This window comes from Podarcis bocagei (genome assembly GCF_964188305.1).
Source record: "Podarcis bocagei genome assembly, chromosome: 13".
Classification (NCBI taxonomy): domain Eukaryota; kingdom Metazoa; phylum Chordata; class Lepidosauria; order Squamata; family Lacertidae; genus Podarcis; species Podarcis bocagei.
The window spans coordinates 55,788,018-55,808,938 of NC_138138.1; the positions used below are offsets into that span (position 1 = coordinate 55,788,018).

General features: G+C 46.9%; 1 protein-coding gene across 1 annotated transcript in view; it reads right to left on the reverse strand.

The window, feature by feature from the left end:
• ACTL6B (actin like 6B) overlaps window positions 1–20,921 on the reverse strand; it is a 32,027-nt gene that overhangs the window by 2,800 nt on the left and 8,306 nt on the right. The window contains exons 4-13 of the mRNA XM_081167994.1: window positions 20,779–20,879; window positions 20,493–20,590; window positions 18,529–18,623; window positions 17,432–17,538; window positions 13,702–13,791; window positions 13,351–13,412; window positions 7,819–7,933; window positions 4,275–4,355; window positions 2,644–2,739; window positions 233–319 (exon numbers count right to left, since the gene is read on the reverse strand). Coding sequence (XP_081024120.1) covers window positions 233–319; window positions 2,644–2,739; window positions 4,275–4,355; window positions 7,819–7,933; window positions 13,351–13,412; window positions 13,702–13,791; window positions 17,432–17,538; window positions 18,529–18,623; window positions 20,493–20,590; window positions 20,779–20,879 — 932 coding nt within the window. The remainder of the gene's footprint in view (window positions 1–232; window positions 320–2,643; window positions 2,740–4,274; window positions 4,356–7,818; window positions 7,934–13,350; window positions 13,413–13,701; window positions 13,792–17,431; window positions 17,539–18,528; window positions 18,624–20,492; window positions 20,591–20,778; window positions 20,880–20,921) is intronic.

Below are 20,921 nucleotides of genomic sequence, written 5' to 3' on the forward strand. Positions count from 1 at the left end.
AATAATAGTGATTAATGATATACAAAACTGTCGGTTTTGTTTCATCTTGAAAACTAAAATTTTATTCTACCGTCCATTGTTGTTTATATTCTGAATTAAATATATAAGGGGGCACCAAAATCTTTTCAGTGCTTAGGGCCTCTGAAGGTCCTCCGGAGAACCCAGGAGTCCTGGCTCCCAGCCTCCCTCCCCCTTTCCCCACCCTCCTCTTCCTCCAGGGCCCCAGACTCACGAGAGAGGCCAGGATGGAGCCCCCAATCCAGGGACTGAACCTCCTTTCCATGGTGCTGTTGCTGGCGATCAGCTTCAAGCGCATGCTCTGCACAATGCGGAGAGAGAAAAGAGGGGTTTGCATTATTTATTTATTTATTTATTTATTTATTTATTTATTTCCCGCTCATCTGGCTGGGCTGGTGTCAAAACAGGCTTGTCCTGCCCTCTGCAAACTAACCAGTGTTATAGCAGTTCTAAGGTGCGCACACATAGCAGGCCACAGGCAGCCGATCCTTCAAAATTAGGAAATATTCAGTGAAAAAACCAGGCACTTTGTTTTAGTACGAAGAACAATCCTGAAGCCATCTTGGCTCTCTTAAGGACCCCAAATATTTTCTCTCTCTCTCTCTCTAATTTTTATTAGATTTTCTGTTTTACAATTTAGAATGCTCATTTAAACATCCTGAAAATATCGACTTTAGGATAGCTTTGGAAGTGGATATAGGCTGTAGCGTTAGAAGTAGAAGATTTTACTTTCTTGGGCTCCATGATCACTGCAGATGGTGACAGCAGTCGCGAAATTAAAAGATGCCTGCTTCCTGGGAGAAAAGCAATGACAAACTAGACAGCATCTTAAAAAGCAGAGACATCACCTTGCCAACGAAGGTCCATATAGTAAAAGCTCTGGTTTTCCCAGTAGTGATGTATGGAAGCGAGAGCTGGACCATAAAGAAGGCTGATTGCCGAAGAATGGATGCTTTTGAATTCTGGTGCTGGAGGAGACTCTTGAGAGTCCATGGACTGCAAGAAGATCCAACCTCTCCATTCTGAAGGAAATCAGCCCTGAGTGCTCACTGGAAGGACAGATCCTGAAGCTGAGGCTCCAAGACTTTGGCCACCTCATGAGAAGAGAAGACTCCCTGGAAAAGACCCTGATGTTGGGAAAGATGGAGGGCGCAAGGAGAAGGGGACGACAGAGGATGAGATGGTGGGACAGTGTTCTCGAAGCTACCAGCATGAGTTTGACCAAACTGCGGGAGGCAGTGGAAGACAGAGGGCCTGGCGTGCTCTGGTCCAGGGGGTCACAAAGAGTTGGACAACAACAACAGTTTAATAAGAAGGTACAGCAACTCGGGCTGTCAGTGGAACTTTTGCGATCAATGTCCCTACCATCTGCCAAGGCTATAATAAAAACTAGGTTGTGGGATACTGAACGCCAAGAACTAACAGTAGCAGCAGAGAAAACATGTTCCCCTCTTTATTTTCAACTTTCTTGGGCACATGAAACTAACCACAATTACCTTGAATTTCTGCTTAACCCTCAAGAAAGAAGGGCATTTTCGCTGGCCAGGTATAATTCAAATCCATCAAACCTCCTTTGGGAAGGTTCTCAGGCAGGGTGGAAGGAGAAAGAACTGCCCAGGTGAAGACCACCTGGTGGAAACCCTTACACATATGGTTCTTAATTGTAACTATATGCTGATCTCCGCCAGCAATTTCTAGATCAACTCTGTATCCCCAAATGGAAACCAGAGTCAAAGGTCATACATTTTCTATTACTGGGGAACGATCAGGAGCTCACCAAGTTAGTGGCTAAATATCTCTATTTGGTTTTTTGTCGTCAAAATACACTGCAGACGTCTGACTTCCCTGGAGACCAAGAGATGTGACGATAGACTGCTCTGCCTCCTTTTTACTTTTAGCAAATGTTTTGTGCCACTGGGGAAGTGGTAATTCTGTATTGATTTGTTTTGGATGTGATGCCAATAAAGGTTTTACGATACGATACGAGGTGAGATCTCCGAGCAAAAAGCAATCGACACCATGGAGTCTCCCCTCTTAACCGAATGGGCCAGGACATACCCCCACCCCGAACTTGGTTTAGGCTGGGTGACCCTTTGGGTCTGTTATGTACTGAGTTGAATAGGATTCAGAATGCAGCAGTCTGATTGGTCCTAGAACAATAGGGTCCAAAATGCAGCAGTCTGATTGGTCCTAGAACAAAAGGATTCAGAATGCAGCAGTCTGATTGGTCCTAGAACAACAGGGTCCAGAATGCAGCAGTCTGATTGGTCCTAGAACAATAGGGTCCAGAATGCAGCAGTCTGATTGGTCCGCAGGAGCCACCCAATCCAGCTCCAGGTGGAAGTGAATCCGCAACCTGATTGGCCTACAGGAGAATCCCAGAATTAGCCAATCACGTGGGGCACATTGTGTAAATCATGTATATAAAGCAGACCTTCTGGGGGAACATCCATTCCTCCTCACCACTATAAACTGAATAAAGAGCATGAAATCCACTCTCGACTCTGAGTATATTTCAGGGTCCCACCAGACTCTGCGGTTCTGTGACTCCATGTTGCCTGCTGAAGAGCCCTGCGTGACCCCAAAGTCCCTCATTCTCTCTCTCTCTTACGCACAGAAACTCACCGGTGGCGTTTTCTGAGAGAGTTCCCGGTTGAGGCGGTCCGTGAAGCCTTGCAGCAAAGTGTTTCCCCCTGTGACGATGACACTCCCATAGAGACCCTTCGGAGAAAGGATAGGTGTTATATTAGCAGCCATTTTGGTGGGGATGGGTCCACTTTCGAGTTCCTTTAACTGGGAGGAATCTGCCCTTTTGCAACCATCCTGTTGTGGGTCTCCGGTCAACAACTCCCCTGCCATTTCCCCCACATTAACCCCCTAGAGCAGGGGGTCCCAAAGTGGGTCAAATCGCCCCCTGGGGGGGCCAGTGGGATGACCTAGGGGGGTGCCAAGAGGCAAGAGGGACTAGCAGGGGCATAGTTACAGGCGTAAAAGGCTGTCACTGGAGGCAGCCAGCCCATTCTGTTGAATTAACTTAAAGAGTTTTAATTGGATTTTGAATAAATGCGCAATTCATTCTTGCTGTTTTGAATTTTATTGCTTTATTATTTTTCTTTGGGGGTCGTGCAAAGCACTTTTATTTTTTTAAACTTACTAAACGTCTTTTTCCATGCTAAGGGGAGAGGGGATATCTGAAAGGTCTGACAGCCTATATTTCCATGCTTTGCTTTGATTCAGCATGTTCTGTGACTATAAATATCTACTCGGGTTCCCTCACGGAAAAGTACACGCCCTAAACCTGAATCTCGGCACCCAGGAATTCTCCTTTCTATGTTTTCGGTTGGGACGCTGGTGGCGCTGTGGGTTAAACCACTGAGCCTCTTGGGCTTGGCGATCAGAAGGTCGGCGGTTCGAATCCCCGCGATGAGGTGAGCTCCCGTTGCTCGGTCCCTGCTCCTGCCAACCTAGCAGTTCAAAAGCACGTCAAAGTGCAAGTAGATAAATAGGTACCACTCCGGCGGGAAGGTAAACAGCGTTTCCTTGCGCTGCTCTGGTTTGCCAGAAGCGGCTTAGTTATGCTGGCCACATGACCCGGAAGCTGTACGCCGGCTCCCTCGTCCAGTAAAGCGAGATGAGCGCCGCAACCCCAGAGTCGTCCACGACTGGACCTAACGGTCAGGGGTCCCTTTACCCTTTACCTTTACCTATGTTTTCGGTTTGGTTTTGCTTTTGCAATGGTGGAATATACCGGAAGCGTTCTGAACCGAAGCAAAAATAAAGGTGGTGGGCTGGTTTTGTGCATTCCCTGGCCAGCTCCCCTTGCCTCAGAAACTCACAACTACTTGGCCCCAGACCGGAAACCCTAGCAGGGGGCAAGGTAAAGGTAAAGGACCCCTCGACAGTTAAGTCCAGTCAAAGGCGACTATGGGGTGGCAGTGCTCATCTCCTTTCAGGCCAAGGGAACCGGCGTTTGTCCACAGACAGCTTTCCGGGTCATGTGGCCAGCAGGACTAAACCGCTTCTGGCGCAACGGGACTCCATGATGGAAACCAGAGCGCACGGAAACACTGTTTACCTTCCCTCCACAGCGGTACCTATTTATCTACTTGCACCGGTGTGCTTTCGAACTGCTAGGTTGGCAGGAGCAGGGACCGAGCAACAGGAGCTCACCCCGTCATTGCGGGGATTCGAACCGCTGACCTTCCGATGTCCCCTACTAGGAGGGGGCAGAGTTAAGGTGAGAGGACACAACTCACTGGCCGGATATCGATGTCACACATCCCGATGCTGGTCGTGACCACGTGGCCAACCCCCAACATTGTGTTCCCAGACAGGCCCTAGAGAGAGAGAGAGAGAGGCAGAGATTGAGAGAGTTTGGGGTGTTTAGCTTGGAGGAGACTGAGAAGGGGTAGGATAGCCACCCACGAATGTAGGAATGCAGATATCCAGAGTGTGGGGGTCAGGTGAGATTCCTATGAGGAATTATAAAATATGCATCAAGCCATTGTGTCCACGATGAAAGCATGGCGTTGACTGGGTTTGATTCATTGACAATAATTTCTGATCAAATCCCACAAGCCTCTCCACCTCTGGCAATTGCTTTCTCTACGCCTGACAGGCACGTATCAGCATTCTGAAACACAGGCCAGTTGCTTCACCAGGCATCCTGGGTCATGAAGATAGAAGGTAGCTTTGATGTCGTTTGCTAATCGTTCACAAGGAGATGGTAAATCCCATATTTTTTGCACCATAACACTCACTTTTTTCCTCCTAGAAAGCAAGGGGAAATGTCTGTGCGTGTTATGGAGTGAATGCCTGCGGGTGGCAGGGGGGATCTGCTGCAGTCGTGAGCAGAGGATCCATTGTTCCCCTTCCTTCCCTCCTCCATGACTCACTTTGAAACAGCAAAGCAGGAGAGGAGCCGCTTACACAGGTGTAAGCAACTCCTGTCTGGTTGGCTGCTTTAAAGTGAGCGTGCTCTCTGTCCCTCTCTCCTCCCCACTCAGCTCGCTAAATAGCAGCAAAGTTTTTCAGCTCGCTAAGCCGGGGATGAGCGGGGAGGAGGGAGAAAAGCAGAGCCGGCTTGCTTTAAAGGAGCAAAGCGGGAGAGGAGAGGAGTCTTCTCCCCTTATACCCCTCTTCTGCATTATTAGCAGCAACCTTCTCCACCCACCCCACGCATGCTCCTTGTCCCTTGAGTACTTTTCCTTCCCTTCCCACTTAAAACGTGGTTACAAAGCACAGATCCACATGGATCCTCAGGATTTTTGCACTGGGTCACCCCAAATTCACCATCAGATCACATAGCATGTCCATGGCTACATCTTGCACCAAAAAATCACGCACCCACCGTTGCCTGGGGCCGCAGTGGTGCAAAAACGTGGTTACAAAGCATGGATCCACATGGATCCTCAGGATTTTTGCATTGGGATACCCCAAACTCACCGTCAGATCACATGTCTGTGGCCACAACATGAACCACAAAAATCATACTTCCACTGTTTCGTTTAGAATATTTTTTTCCCTTGTTTTCCTCCTCTAAAAACTACGTGCGTGTTATGGTCAGGTGTGTGTTATAGAGCGAAAAATACGGTACTACTTATCCTTCTTCTCCTGTTTATTGCTGTTTATGACCTCCAGAGTTTCCTAAAAGCATTCCTCCTTGCTTCCCTCTTTTATTTACTCTGAATTATGTATGCATGCTCAAGTAGGAATTAGCTCTTTGTAGTTTTAACTTTTAACTTTGTCCCATTTTTTGAAATGCTCAGAGGAAATCTGATTGGTTCTTACAAACACTGTGTAAAACGTTCTTTTGTGAATAAAACGACCTGGGCCGAGGGGTGGAGAGGGAATTATTATACGCACTCCTCCCAGAGTCTTGCTGGTCAAGCCTCTGTGTATTTTATTAATCAGAGTCCAATCCTTCCTTGCTTTGGGAACGCCACCTCCGAATATCTGAAGGGATGTCCCAGGGTAAATGGAGCAAGCTTGTTATCTCCTGCTCCAGAGGGTAGGACTCGAACCCATGACTTCAAGTGACAAGAAAGGAGATTCTGACTACACATAAGGAAGAACTTTCTGACCATAAGAACCGTTTGACAGTGAAACAGATTTCTTTGGAAGGTGGCGGACTCCCCTTCCTTGGAGGCCTTTAAGCAGAGTTTCAGCATCTGTCAGGGATTCTTCAGCATTGCAGGGGGTTGGGCTAGATGGCCCTTGGGTGTCCCTTTCAACCCTACTAGCACTGGTGCCTGCTGAAAACGTATTTGTTTAGGCGAGGCCGTCTGGATGTTTAGGAAGCCAACGCAGTTTTAAATTTATTTTAACTTTCCAAAAGTCCTACAGATCTGTTCTGACTACAGATAATCCTAGTGCAAATTATCAGCTTGCTTTTTCGCTTTTCTACAAACCGCTCTGATTTCCAGCACACCCCCCCACAAATAAATTTAATTCTGAATAAGCAATAAATGTTTTCTGAGGCTACAGGGAAGCAGGCAGAGGGCCTTCTGGGTAGTGGCGCCCGCCCTGTGGAATGCCCTCCCATCAGATGTCAAAGAGATAAACAACTACCTGACATTCAGCAGACATCTTAAGGCAGCCCTGTTCAGGGAAGTTTTTAATATGTAACGCTGTACTGTTTTTAACACTGATTGGGAGCCGCCCAGAGTGGCTGGGGAAACTCAGCCAGATGGGCGGGGTATAAATAATAAATTATTATTATTATTATTATTATTATTATTATTATTATTATTATTATTATTATTATTATTATTACACCCCTCCCTGCGCCCCCTTATCTGGCAGAAACACACACCCCTTGATTTCGACGGTAATCGCTTCCGAGTCACTGTGTTTGGGATTGCGCCGTTCATCAGTCAGAACTCTGCGCATGCTCCAAGCCTCTGTTATGCATTGAGGAGTTTTTTTGTTTTGCAATCAAGCGGTGTGCCGATTTTTCAAAAGCAAATCATAGAATCATAGAATCATAGAATAGAATCATAGAATCATAGAATCATAGAATCATAGAATCACAGAGTTGGAAGAGACCACAAGGGCCATCGAGTCCAACCCCCTGCCAAGCAGGAAACACCATCAGAGCACTCCTGACATATGGTTGTCAAGCCTCTGCTTAAAGACCTCCAAAGTAGGAGACTCCACCACACTCCTTGGCAGCAAATTCCACTGTCAAACAGCTCTTACTGTCAGGAAGTTCTTCCTCATGTTTAGGTGGAATCTTCTTTCTTGTAGTTTGGATCCATTGCTCCGTGTCTGCTTCTCTGGAGCAGCAGAAAACAACCTTTCTCCCTCCTCTATGTGACATCCTTTTATATATTTGAACATGGCTATCATATCACCCCTTAACCTCCTCTTCTCCAGGCTAAACATGCCCAGCTCCCTTAGCCGTTCCTCATAAGGCATCGTTTCCAGGCCTTGGACCATTTTGGTTGCCCTCCTCTGGACACGTTCCAGTTGGTCAGTGTCCTTCTTGAACTGTGGTGCCCAGAACTGGACACAGTACTCCAGGTGAGGTCTGACCAGAGCAGAATACAGTGGCACTACTACTTCCCTTGATCTAGATGCTATACTCCTATTGATGCAGCCCAGAATTGCATTGGCTTTTTTAGCTGCCGCGTCACACTGTTGGCTCATGTCAAGTTTGTGGTCAACCAAGACTCCTAGATCCTTTTCACATGTACTGCTCTCAAGCCAGGTGCTCTCAAATCAATCAGTAGAAGTGGGTGCAAACTCCCCACCCTTGCCTTGATCTTTATTTCATCGTCTGGCCCCCTGCCCGCTCACCTTCACGTTGGAGGGGTCGAAAAGCCCCTCCGGGATACGAAGCCTCTCCGCCCCATAGTCTGTGTTGTAGCCATTGGGCATTTCGTAGTGGACGGTGGGCATCTGCGCGGCCACCCTGCTCGGGACAAGAGGGCGAGGGCACAGTCGGATTTACGTATAAGCTAAACAAGCTATGCAATGGCAAACCTAGACAGCATCTTCAAAAGCAGAGGCACCACCTTGCCAACAAAGGTCCATATAGATAAAGCTCTGGTTTCCCCAGTAGGGACATATGGAAGTGAGAGCTGGACCATCAAGAAGGCTGATGGCCGAAGAATGGATGCTTTTGAATTCTGGTGCTGGAGGAGACTCTTGAGAGTCCCATGGACTGCAAGAAGATCCAACCTCTCCATTCTGAAGGAAATCAGCCCTGAGTGCTCACTGGAAGGACGGATCCTGAAGCTGAGGCTCCAAGACTTTGGCCACCTCATGAGAAGAGAAGACTCCCTGGAAAAGACCCTGATGTTGGGAAAGATGGAGGGCACAAGGAGAAGGGGAGGACGGAGGACGAGATGGTGGGACAGTGTTGTGGAAGCTACCAGCATGAGTTTGACCAAACTGCGGGAGGCAGTGGAAGACAGGAGGGCCTGGCGTGCTCTGGTCCAGGGGGTCACGAAGAGGCGGACCCAACTAAATGACTAAACAACAACAAACAAGCTATAGCTTAGGGCCCCACTCTCTTGGGCCCCCCAAAAAAACTTAAAGGAAAATAAACTGGATGTACACTTCCAAAATATAAGATAAAAAACAAATAAAATAAAACCAACATACAGCAACAGTGTTTTGTGTTGTGTAGGCTCCTATTTGTTAGGTGCAAATGGCTTTAGATACCGTATTTTTTGCTCTATAAGACTCACTTTTCCCCTCCTAAAAAGTAAGGGGAAATGTGTGTGCGTCTTATGGAGCGAATGCAGGCTGCACCACTATCCCAGAAGCCAGAACAGCAAGAGGGATTGCTGCTTTCACTGTGCAGTGATCCCTCTTGCTGTTCTGGCTTCTGAGATTCAGAATATTTTTTTTCTTGTTTTCCTCCTCCAAAAACTAGGTGCGTCTTGTGGTCTGGTGCGTCTTACAGAGCGAAAAATACGGTACCTATTAGGTCCATAAATGACCATATAGCATATATTCAACACGGAAAAACAGCAACAATTTGTTGTTGACAAAGGACAGCTGGACATATAAAGGGCCTTCAGTAGCTTAAAGGTAAAGGGACCCCTGACCATTAGGTCCAGTCGTGACCGACTCTGGGGTTGCGGCGCTCATCTCGCTTTATTGGCCGAGGGAGCCGGCGTACAGCTTCCGGGTCAGGTGGACAGCGTGACTAATCCGCTTCTGGCGAACCAGAGCAGCGCACGGAAACGCCGTTTACCTTCCTGCCGGAGTGGTAGCTATTTATCTACTTGCACTTTGATGTGCTTTTGAACTGCTAGGTTGGCAGGAGCAGGGACTGAGCAACGGGAGCCCACCCCGTCACGGGGATTAGGGCCTCATCTAACCTAAATCCGGCCCTGTGCACAGCATGCTTGGATAGAGAGAATTTTTATTCCCTCTCTCCTAACACTGGACATCCAACAAAGATGATTTGAAAAAAAAGTCATTCATAACACAGCACACAGATGGACTGTGGAACTCCTTGCCTCAGTATGCAGTGACGGCCACCCACCCGGATGGCTTTAAAAGGGGAACGGGACAAATTCATGGAGGAGGAGATGGCTATGACAGCTACTAGCCATGACGGTTCTCTTCTGCTTTCACATCAACGCTCCTGGATGTGGGATGAATCAGCTTGCTTAACTCTCATGCACTCATGAAGGGGTTAAAACCATAGAGCAAGCCATGATATTTCAGCGCCTTCTGGAAACATTATTGTTTAGACAGGCCGGTCCAGATCTTGAGCATCACAGAAATGTAGAGCTGAAAGGGACCCAAGGGTCATCTAGCCCAACCCGCTTTTGCCCAATGCGGGACTCGAACCCACAACCTTGAGGTTAAGAGTCTCGTGAGTCTCTTGGTCTACCAACTGAGCTGGCACAAGTTTCAATCTGTTGGGATTTCTTTTTGCCTATTGTTCTTTTAACTTTTTCAAAAGTCTTATATTATTACGTTGTTAATTTTTCTCACTGTTGAATTTCATTGGGTTGTTTTTTTAAAGTTTTTTATTAAATTTTAACAATGCAAAGTATATAAGAAAAAATACAAAGACAAAGACAAAAAGAATATAAAGACACAAAATACATACTACAAAATACAACAATACAAACATTAAGCACAAAAATACAAAATACAAAAATACATACATTAAAAACTAATAATGAAAAGAAAAAGCACATATAGGAAAAACACAAAAATTCCCTCTTTCTTAATTTTACATCTTAAATTCACATATTTTCCTGACTACCTCACGTCCCCCGTTCTTGTATCCCTTTTAAAAGTTGGTTCAGCAAATTCATAGCCCATTAATTTATCTGTTGTTGGTTTAATCTTAGATTTTACCTTGTTGCTAGAACCCCAGCATTTCATTTCAATGTCATCAACATTCAGAAATTTTACAATATTTCTGCAAATAGGTTTTAAATTTCCCCCAATCTTCTTCCACTGAGTCTTCTCCCTGGTCTCGGATTCTGCCAGTCATTTCATTGGGGTTTTTTTGGGTGGCGGTCCCCATAAGCCAGCCTCCCCTAACCTGGCTACTTCCAGCTGCTTCGGACTACAAACTCCCATGAGCCTCAGCCATGGAGGTCACCTTGTTAAGGATGGCCGGCATGATGTTTCCTGGACTCGAGTTCAAATTCTTTAGCTGAGGTTTGAGGGTTGGACTGGATGACCCTTGGGTACCCCTTCCAATTATACGAGTCTGTGATTCATAAGATCTGGGAAACTGGGTGCTTAGTCCAAGAAAGATGCTGCTGCGTCACTCTCCCAAGAAGCACGGGACGCTCTGTCGTTCTTGACACCTGGCTGCCTGTTTTTACTTTCGCTGAGTTTCCACAGGAGAAACATGACTCCCCATCGTGATGCAAATCTATTTCTGTCCTGTAGCGTCCGCACTGAAGGGTCACCTCCACTTTGTCCCCCAAATTGCTGTCCTTTTGCCTCCCTCGAATCTAAACCTTCCCCTGACACGAGCGAGTCAGCTGTATTCTGACTTTCTATGCAGTGGTACCTTGGCTCTCAAAATTAATCCGTTCCGGAAGTCCGCTCCTAAACCAAAGCGTTCCAAAACCAAGGCGCGCTTTCCCATAGAAAGCAATGCAAAACGGATTAATACCAGACTTTGGAAAACAACCCCTGAAACAGCCATTTAACATAAATTTTACTATCTAACGAGGCCATGGATCCATAAGATGAAAGCAATAAACAATGTACTGCAGTCACACAATCAATCCATCAGTAGCTGAACTGGGTTCCGCACGGTCACAAAACCAAAACAAAAAAAGCAGAACTATCAAAAACGCAAAATAAATAGCAAAAACAGGCAGACCTCAGCGTAAGACTCAAAACAGAAGCGTAACACTCAAAACGGAGCATGTTCGGCTTCCGAAAAAGGTTCACAAACCCGACCGCTTACTTCCGGGTTTGCAGTGTTTGGGTTCCAAATTGTTTGAGTACCAAGGCGTTTGAGAACCAAGGTACCCCTGCATTTGTTTTACAGACCTCCTTGCTGCATTGTAAAATCACTCCAGCGTGCTTCACAGGGAGCAATAGCCGGCTAGCTAGGCAGCTAGTCGTATATTCAACTTTATATAAATAATTATTGAACTTCGGAACTCTCTGCCTCTTGATATAAGAGCAGGCATCTCCACTGCACTCTTTTTGGCGCCGGCTAAAAACATTACCGTTTAGACCAGCCTACCCATGTGTTTAGAAATCTGGTGCACGTTTTAATCTATCGTTACTCCCCCCCCCCGAAAGTTTTATATTGTTCTTGTTGATTCTTCGCCATCCATAATCTCCATCCATAATCTCCTTGCTTCGTCTTCTTTTGGAAAAACCACTCTGATGTTCTCTTTTCGCGAGAAGGCGGTGTGTAAATTTTACGGAATAAATCAATAAGTATTCCGAGGCCTCTGAGTCTCGGGAGCAGCCAAAGACGGTTCCCAAAAGGTCAAATGGAGGAGATTATGAGGAGCATGGCCACCAAGGAAATGGTGTCATTCCTGTGCTGCCGGAGTGGGTTGGGCTGGATGATTCTTGGGGGTCCCTTACAAATCTACAACGATTCTACAGAAACTACAACTAATCCAGAATGCGGCAGCTAGACTGGTGACTGGGAGCGGCTGCCGAGACCACATAACACCAGTCTTGAAAGACCTACATTGGCTCCCAGTACGTTTCCGAGCACAATTCAAAGTGTTGGTGCTGACCTTGAAAGCCCTAAACGGCCTCAAAGGACCAGTAGACCTGAAGGAGCGTCTCCACCCCCATCATTCTGCCCGGACACTGAGGTCCAGCTCCGAGGGCTGTCTGGCGGTTCCCTCCCTGCGAGAAGTGAGGTTACAGGGAACCAGGCAGAGGGCCTTCTCGGTGGTGGCGCCCGCCCTGTGGAACACCCTCCTTTCAGATGTAAAGGAAATAAACAACTATCTGACTTTTAGAAGACACCTGAAGGCAGCCCTGCTTAGGGAAGTTTTTAATGTTTGATGTTTAATAATAATAATAATTTATTATTTATATCCCGCCCATCTGGCTGAGTTTCCCCAGCCACTCTGGGCGGCTCCCAATTGAGTGTTAAAAACAATACAGCATTATCGCTTTTTCAAAATTATTAGTAGTAGTATTCTGTTGGGAGCCGCCCAGAGTGGCTGGGGAAACCAAGGCAGGTGGGCAGGGTATGAATGAATGAATGAGTGAATGAATGAATGAATGGGTTGCCGACAAAGGTCCGTATAGTTAAAGCTCTGGTTTTCCCAGTAGTGATGTATGGAAGTGAGAGCTGGACTATAAAGAAGGCTGATCGCCGAAGAATGGATGCTTTTGAATTCTGGTGCTGGAGGAGACTCTGGAGAGTCCCATGGACTGCAAGAAGATCCATCCTCTCCGTTCTGAAGGAAATCAGCCCTGAGTGCTCACTGGAAGGACACATCCTGAAGCTGAGGCTCCAAGACTTTGGCCACCTCATGAGAAGAGAAGACTCCCTGGAAAAGACCCTGATGGTGGGAAAGATGGAGGGCACAAGGAGAAGGGGACGACGGAGGACGAGATGGTGGGACAGTGTTCTTGAAGCTACAAACATGAGTCTGACCAAACTGCGGGAGGCAGTGGAAGACAGGAGGGCCTGGCATGCTCTGGTCCAGGGGGTCACGAAGAGGCGGACACGACTAAACAACAACAACAACAAATAAATGATGATGATGATAATGATGAAAGGAAAGAGTCGCCCCAGCCAAGTTGGACAGAGGCAACGGATTCTCCGAGGTGGACACCCAAATTTACGCCCTCTCTGCCCCACTACACACACAAACCGCAGTCACCAAACCCATCCCAGCTACTCACTGTTCGTCGTAAGGAGAATCTGAAACTTGCAGCACAGAGGCCTGGAAATCTTGGATGACTTCCTGGTGGAGGTGAAGGTTTAGCAAGGAAATAAAGAAAGATGACATATTATTCATTTGAACCCTTTTCTCCTGGGTCCTAGTCCTAGCTTTCGGACATGCAGGTCCTCTTTTTGGGCACCGGGCTGTCATCTCGTAACACCTCCTGCCCCCCCAAAACACACACAAACCCTCAGACGTCCCGGATCCCAGAATCGTGCCCCCTCTCCCTCTCTCTAGGGACCCAGGAGTCCTGACTCCCCAGCTCTCGGTCTTCTCTCAAGGAACCCCGGAGTCCGGCGAGGTCTCTTACATTGCACATGTAATTGTGCCACGATTTGCTGACTTGAGGCAACTTTTCCTTCTTCTTCCAGTTTGGGGGTGCACCTTCGCGGACCGGCTCCTGCAGGGAACCAAATTGGGGAGAGAGAATTAAAAAGAGAGGGAGTTGGCTACCGATGAAAGAAGAATTGCAGAGAAAATTAGCGGACTGCGCAGAACTGGATAAAATGACAGGAAGGATTCGACACCTGCGGGACCAGAGATTTACAGAAATTTGGGAGGAAGATACGAATTATTTGAAGAGCAACTGTACTCAACAAGTTACGCTAGTAGGACTAAAGGAAGTTTTGTAAGGAGAAATATATGAAATATTGCAAAGAGGAGAAAGAAAAGAGGTATTATAGTTACGAGATTTAAAAGTAATAGTGAAAATAAGAAATGTAAATTAAGTGAATAGATTGGAAAATTTTCAGATGTGATTGATGGAAGTCAAAAATTGTATAAGATGTAAAGTACATTTAATTATTGTTGAAAATGATATGTTGAATATATATATATATATATATATATATATATATATATATATATATATATATATTGCTTTCGTAGATTTTCACGGGTACAGGAATGCAGGTTTTGGTGTCTTCGGGTGTCTTCCCGTGTAAGAGTTGGGGTGTCTAGGCGACGTTTCGACGAGGTCTCACTCGTCATCTTCAGGCTGGTGCTTTCGGCTTCTTGTTCTTTCGGCTCTGTTCTAGTAACAAGAAGCCGAAAGCACCAGCCTGAAGATGACGAGTGAGACCTCGTCGAAACGTCGCCTAGACACCCCAACTCTTACACGGGAAGACACCCGAAGACACCAAAACCTGCATATATATATATATATATATATGGGAGTTGGCAGACTCCCATCTTAAGGGCTGCCCCATGGAAGACAGGGCAAGCTTGTGAAATAAAAATGTAAGGTCTTATATATATAATAAATATTCATAAATGTACCAATCAAACATGTACATAAATATATAAACCACATGTCTGAAGCAGCACAGGAAAACAGCCCTGGAACCATTTTGACTCTCAAACTGACCAGATGTTTTCTCTGCAAGGTTGAACGAAATGGAAAAGCCTCCCCATTGTCTTCTCCTTCACAAATACTGTCTTAAGGGTATGACTGCGTATGAATAGGGTGAGCCTGTGACCTGGCCCAGGAACTAAGTATTTGTCATTGCAAAAGACTGGCCAGGCTCCCCCAGGGTATCCAATCAAGTGAGCATTAACAGGTAACCTGCCAGACAGGAAGTAAACAATGCACTCAGATTTCTGCTGTAGACTGCCCCTTTCTGTGATGTAGGTATGATGTTTCTGGGGGGTGGTCTTGGACTCCAGGGCGGGCAATTTAAAATGTCTATATATAAGGGCGTTAAAGAAATTGGAGTTCTTGTTGGAAATGGACTAAAAAAGATATACCAAGAACTCTGGCCACAACTTTCAATCTGAGGAATAATTCCTACTCAAGAGTTGAAATGAAAAACGTGTATATTCTGCTAAGAATAACAGTTTGAAGCTAGTAGTAAATTTAAATATAACATGTAAGTACGATGGTTTTAAAGTAATGGTAAGTTTGGATACAACGTTTAAGTACAGAAATAATGTAGTTTCAAATATACAGTGATATGGTACAAAGGTACATGAAATACCAGTGCACAACAATTGTTTTATACAAGTCTCAATGGCAGTCAATATTGCTTCTCAATATTCTCTGGTTGGCCTCTGCTATTTTTCTCCGACCGATGGAGAACCTGCAAAGGACTCTATAAGGGCTCTTGTGTCCCCCATAAGGGAATAAGGGCAGATTTTCGTTTATTACACTTGTTTTCTGCTGCTCCCAGAGAGGAAGCCTGGAACCAACAGATTCAAACGGCAAGGAAAGAGATTCTGACTAAACGTTGGTAAGAACTTTCTGAGGGTCAGAGCCATTTGACAGAGGAAAGGGGTTTATTAAGCAGAGGTCGGATAACCATCTGTCAGGAATTTCTTTTTCTTTTTTTTTTAAGAAGATATTTATTAAGAGTTTTTAACAAAAAAATGAAAAATAAAAAAACATACAAAATAAAAGTAATTAAAAACACATTCATTTTCCATAGCATAACTTCCTTACACTTATTTCCCCGGACCTCCTCATACCTCCCTTCTTTGTATTCCAGTTCAATTTGTTGGTTCAGCAAATCCTTACCATTAAACTTATACCCATTTGTGAGACCCTTTTTTTATATATAACTCTTAAAGCATTACAGCTGGAACCGCTTAGTTTCTTTCCAACATCCTTCTAACATTCATTAATTTTACAATATTCTTCCAATCTTCTTTCACCGACTCTTCTCCCTGATCTCGGATTCTGCCAGTCATTTCTGCCACGTCAGGAATTTCTTAGCTGTGATTCTTGTGTTGAAGGGGGTTGGGATAGATGACCTTTGGGGGGTCCCTTCCAACTCGACATTTCAATGACTGTATGTGTTAGATGAGCGCTTCCATGAGCCTTGACCCTAGGTCTGATTTTACCTGCATAAGCCAAGTGGAAGGTGTTGCAGAAATTTATGTATAGGCTGGGGGGGGGGGTTTGCCCCTCCAGCAGATATCATGCACCTGCAGCCCACTACCAAAATCAGCACAATCGCTTTTGTGGCTTTGGTGATTTGTCCCCACAAAACACTTCTTCACAGTTTCTTCCTATCTGTTCAAAGAGCCTTTGCTGCACGATACCAAATGTAAGAATTCACTGATCAATGGATCTCTGTACTGGCTCACTGGGAAACTTCAGAAATTCATATAGACAGGTGAGCTCAGCTCCTCAGCAGCCCCTCTGCCTGAGGGATAATCCCTGGCTTCCTGATACCTGAGTGCCAGACAGGTAGCCATTCCAGAAGTAACAAACCCAGATGGAGACAAAAGGGTGTGGTTAACTTGGCTGGGAAACTGGGAAATGTAAAGATCCTTTTTGTGACACTTGAAGGGTGTTTGGTGGAGGGCAAGGGGAACCATGGGGCAGGGTCCAGGATGCTCAGATTACTGCCACCAGATCTCCCCTTTCATGATGTAACCGTGATGTAATAGTGATGTAGTTTGGGGGGGTGTAACATGGGGATTAGCAGCTAATAAAAGTTTGGGTTCTCTTTTGTTTGGGGCTTCCATCTTGTTCCACCTGGTGGCAGGTGGGAGTCCTGTCGCAACAGTCTTCAATCAAGACCAAGCCGACTGGCTGCTGTTTTGCTCTGGTATTCCTGGCTGGGGTCCTTGTTTTTTGTCCAAGGGAGCCCTCAGATTTCTCTGTTAACAAAGGAGGAACTCTTTTAACTGGACAAATTTGGATAGGTGCAGGCTTTAGAGATACACAGAGCTCCTCATCGGAGAGGCTGGTTTGTTCTTAGCGAGAGAGCAAGCAAAATTGATTTCTAAGACAGGATTCTTTCCTCTGGTCTAGATCAGGGCCTAAAGTTTCACTCCAGGGTGCACAAGGTTTGTAACCCGTATACTTATAAATTTATAAGCCAGGCTTCCTCAAGTTGGTGCCTTGTTTAGGACTACTTGGTCTCTGCCCCCGTCACCTCGCCAATGCCTCCATTTCCTGCTCTCTTGCGTCCTGGGGACACTGACAGGGATTGTGCATAAGGAGCCTTCTCAAAGCCAAGCAGATGCCGCAGCTAAGCCCTGGGTCCCCGTCCCCGACTCTGGTTAGTGGCGGAACAGGAAGGGGGCAATACCACCTTGGCAGCGATCATGTAGGGAGGGACGATCTCGATGTTCATCTCCTGGAAAAGTTCCCGGCACTGCATGGAGATGAAGTCTCCGGCCAGAGGGGATTTCACGATTCCTGAAAGGGGAAGGGAAAGGGAAAGAAGGAAGGAATGAAGCGAGGAGGAGAGCTGTGAGCTTCCTGTTCCTGCGGATCACGACCCCTTGGCTACTCTTCCATCCCCTCCTCTCTGCATCCTCTTCCCAGACCACAGAACCACCTCGCTGTTTCTCCAGACCCAAGAGGTCTGGACTTCCGCCTCCCAGAATCCTTTGCGCTCATGCATCACTCCTTCTCAACCCACCCTTATTAATATCGTTACTCTTATTAATAGTAACAGGTCTACTGCCATGTGCTCTACGTGGGGCTACCTTTGAAGGTGACCCGGAAACTGCAACTAATCCAGAATGCAGCAGCTAGACTGGGGACTGGGGGCGGCCGCCGAGACCACATAACACCAGTCCTGAAAGACCTACATTGGCTCCCAGGACATTTCCAAGCACAATTCAAAGTGTTGGTGCTGACCTTGAAAGCCCTAAACGACCTCAAAGGCCCAGGATACCTGAAAGAGCGTCTCCACTTCCATCGTTCGGCCCGGACACGGAGGTCCAGCTCCGAGGGCCTTCTGGCAGTTCCCTCCCTGCGAGAAGCCAAGTTACAGGGAACCAGGCACAGGGCCTTCTCGGTAGTGGCGCCCTCCCATCAGATGTCAAGGAAATAAACAACTATCTGACTTTTAGAAGACACCTGAAGGCAGCCCTGCTTAGGGAAGCTTTTAATGCTTGATGTCTTACTGTGTTTTTATACTTTGTTCCCCAGAGTGGCTGGGGAAACCCAGTACGGATAAGGCCCTTTACACAGGTAAACTGGTTCCAAGTTTTTAAGGGCTTTGCATAACAATAACAACAGCCTGAACTTGCCTGGTAGCAAACAGGCAAGCAGTGCAGATCTCTGAGCACAGGTGTCATATGCCGACAAATGCAACTTTTAAAAAGCTTTTCCTAAAAAACGTACAGCTACAAAAATAAAAAGGCAATCGCAAAAAAAAATAGATATCCCTTCTCCGACCTTGTTGCAGGATGTAACCGTCATGAACTGGGATGGCGGTCGTGTGTGTGGCTCCACTGTCCAGAACGAGTCCAGTGCTCCGTCCGTTTGCAAAACTGGGGGTTCGGGAGTCAAGGCTTCAGCAAGTCAAACTGTGTGGGTGTGGGGGTTTTTTGGGGGGAGGAGAGCTAATTTGCATGCAGAAGGTCGCAGGTTCAATTCCCAATGGTATCTCCAATTAGCAGTAAGAAAGATTCCCTGCCTGGAATCTTGGACAGCTACTACTGCGCGAATTCCTGAAAGGGGAAGGGAGGGAAAGGGGATAATAATAATAATAATAATAATAATAATAATAATAATAATAATAATAATAATAGGTAAAGGTAAAGGACCCCTGACAGTTAAATCCAGTTGCCAACGACTCTGGGGTTGCGGCGCTCACCTCACTTTATTGGCTGACAGCTTCCGGGTCATGTGGCCAGCAGGACTAAGCCACTTCTGCCGAACCAGAGCAGTGCACGGAAACGCCGTTTACCTTCCTGCCGGAGCAGTACCTATTTATCTACTTGCACTTTGATGTGCTTTTGAACTGCTAGGTTGGCAGGAGCAGGGATCGAACAACGGGAGCTCACCCCGTCAAGGGGATTCGAACCGCCGACCTTCTGATCGGCAAGTCCTAGGCTCAGTGGTTTAACCCACAGCGCCACATGCGTCCCTTTTAATAATACAGTGGACGCTCAAGGTGCGAACATGATCCGTGTGGGAGGCACGTTCGCAACCCGCAGCGTTGCGTCTGCACATGCGCGGGTTGCGATTCGGTGCTTTTGCGCATGCCCAAAGCACAATTTAGCGCTTCTGCGCATGCGCAACCGCCAAAGTAACCCGTTCTGGTACTTCTGGGTTTTGGTGCGTCCGTAACCTGAAAAAACGCAACCTGAAGCATCTGTAACCTGAGGTATGACTGGAAGAAGAAGAAGAAGAAGAAGAAGAAGAAGAAGAAGAGGAGGAGGAGTTAACTGTTGGAACTGCCCACCACTGGATATTTTGGAGTAGCAGAGAGGGGCTGGAAGAGTACCGTATTTTTCGCTCAATAACACGCACCTGACCATAACACACACATAGTTTTTAGAGGAGGAAAACAAGGGGGGGAAATTCTGAACGAAACAGTGGATGTATCATTTTTGTGCTTCATGCTGTGGCCACAGACATGTGATTTGACGGTGAGTTTGGGGTAGCCCAATGCAAAAATCCTGAGAATCCATGTGGATCTGTGCTTTGTAACCACGTTTTAAGTGGGGAGGGAAGGAAAAACACAGAAGGGACAAGGAGCACGAGAGGGGTGTGCGGAGAAGCAGCTGGCTCACAATGCAGGAGAGGGGTTTGATGGGAGAGAGGAAAGGAAGGCAAAAGTTTTCCCCCACCCACCAAACCAGCCCCCCCTCCCACCTGCATGTTTTCTGGCTGCCTGCGAGTCCCTAGAATGCTGGACGCAGCAGCACCGGAGCACGGAGAGGAGGAGGTGGTGGCTGTCGGCTGCGCTCCTAGCCAACGGAACCTGAGCCGGGTGGGCTGGAGCCTGCGCGCAATGTGACTAGGAAGGAATTAGAAGGAAGGACGCGATCCTTTCCTTTCCCCTCTGCTTGCCAGGAGGGCAGGGGATTTCCCTGCTCTTTGTTGCATTTGAGCAAACACAGCAACCGAAAACAGAAGAGGGTGGGCAGTAAGACCCTGAGGCAGAATGCAGGAAAGCAGCAACCTCCTCTCTTTAGCCTTCCCTCCTCCGCGGGATCTGATTTTTGCCCCTGTACTCGGGCCAGTCGGCTCCAGGGACCACACATTCGCTCAATAACACGCACAGACGTTTCCCCTTACTTTTTAGGAGAAAAAAATGTGAGTGTTATAGAGAGAAAAATACGGTAATCTGTTTTGTTGTTAGGCTCAGGCGGGGAGGTAAAGCGACCGAGCCTTGCTTCCCGTTAGGATACGCGGTGAGGACGGCCGTCTTGCAGAGGAAGAATGCCGGGATGCTATAATGCTCAAACATCAGCTCCGTCAGCTTCTCACGCTTGGCCCTCGTGTTCCACTGCAAGAGAGGGGAGGGGGCAAAACATGAGGGAAACAGAGGCAGGCGGTGTCACGTTGCACAAGAGCAGGGGATTTATGCAGTTGGGATTCCTGCAATCCAGGGGGATGGTCTAGATGACTTTGGGGGGTACCTTCCAACTCTACGATTCTTTGATTTGGGGGAGCAGGGCATTGCAGGATACGTACCGGGGCCTCGGACATAAGCACCGGGTGGAGGTTCGGCTCCGATTTGATGTGTTTGTTGTAGGTGTGGTCCAGAATGGCTTGAAAGCAGTCCCAGTCTTCAACTGGGGTAGAAAGGAGAATTCGGACAGTGTCAGGAATGGACC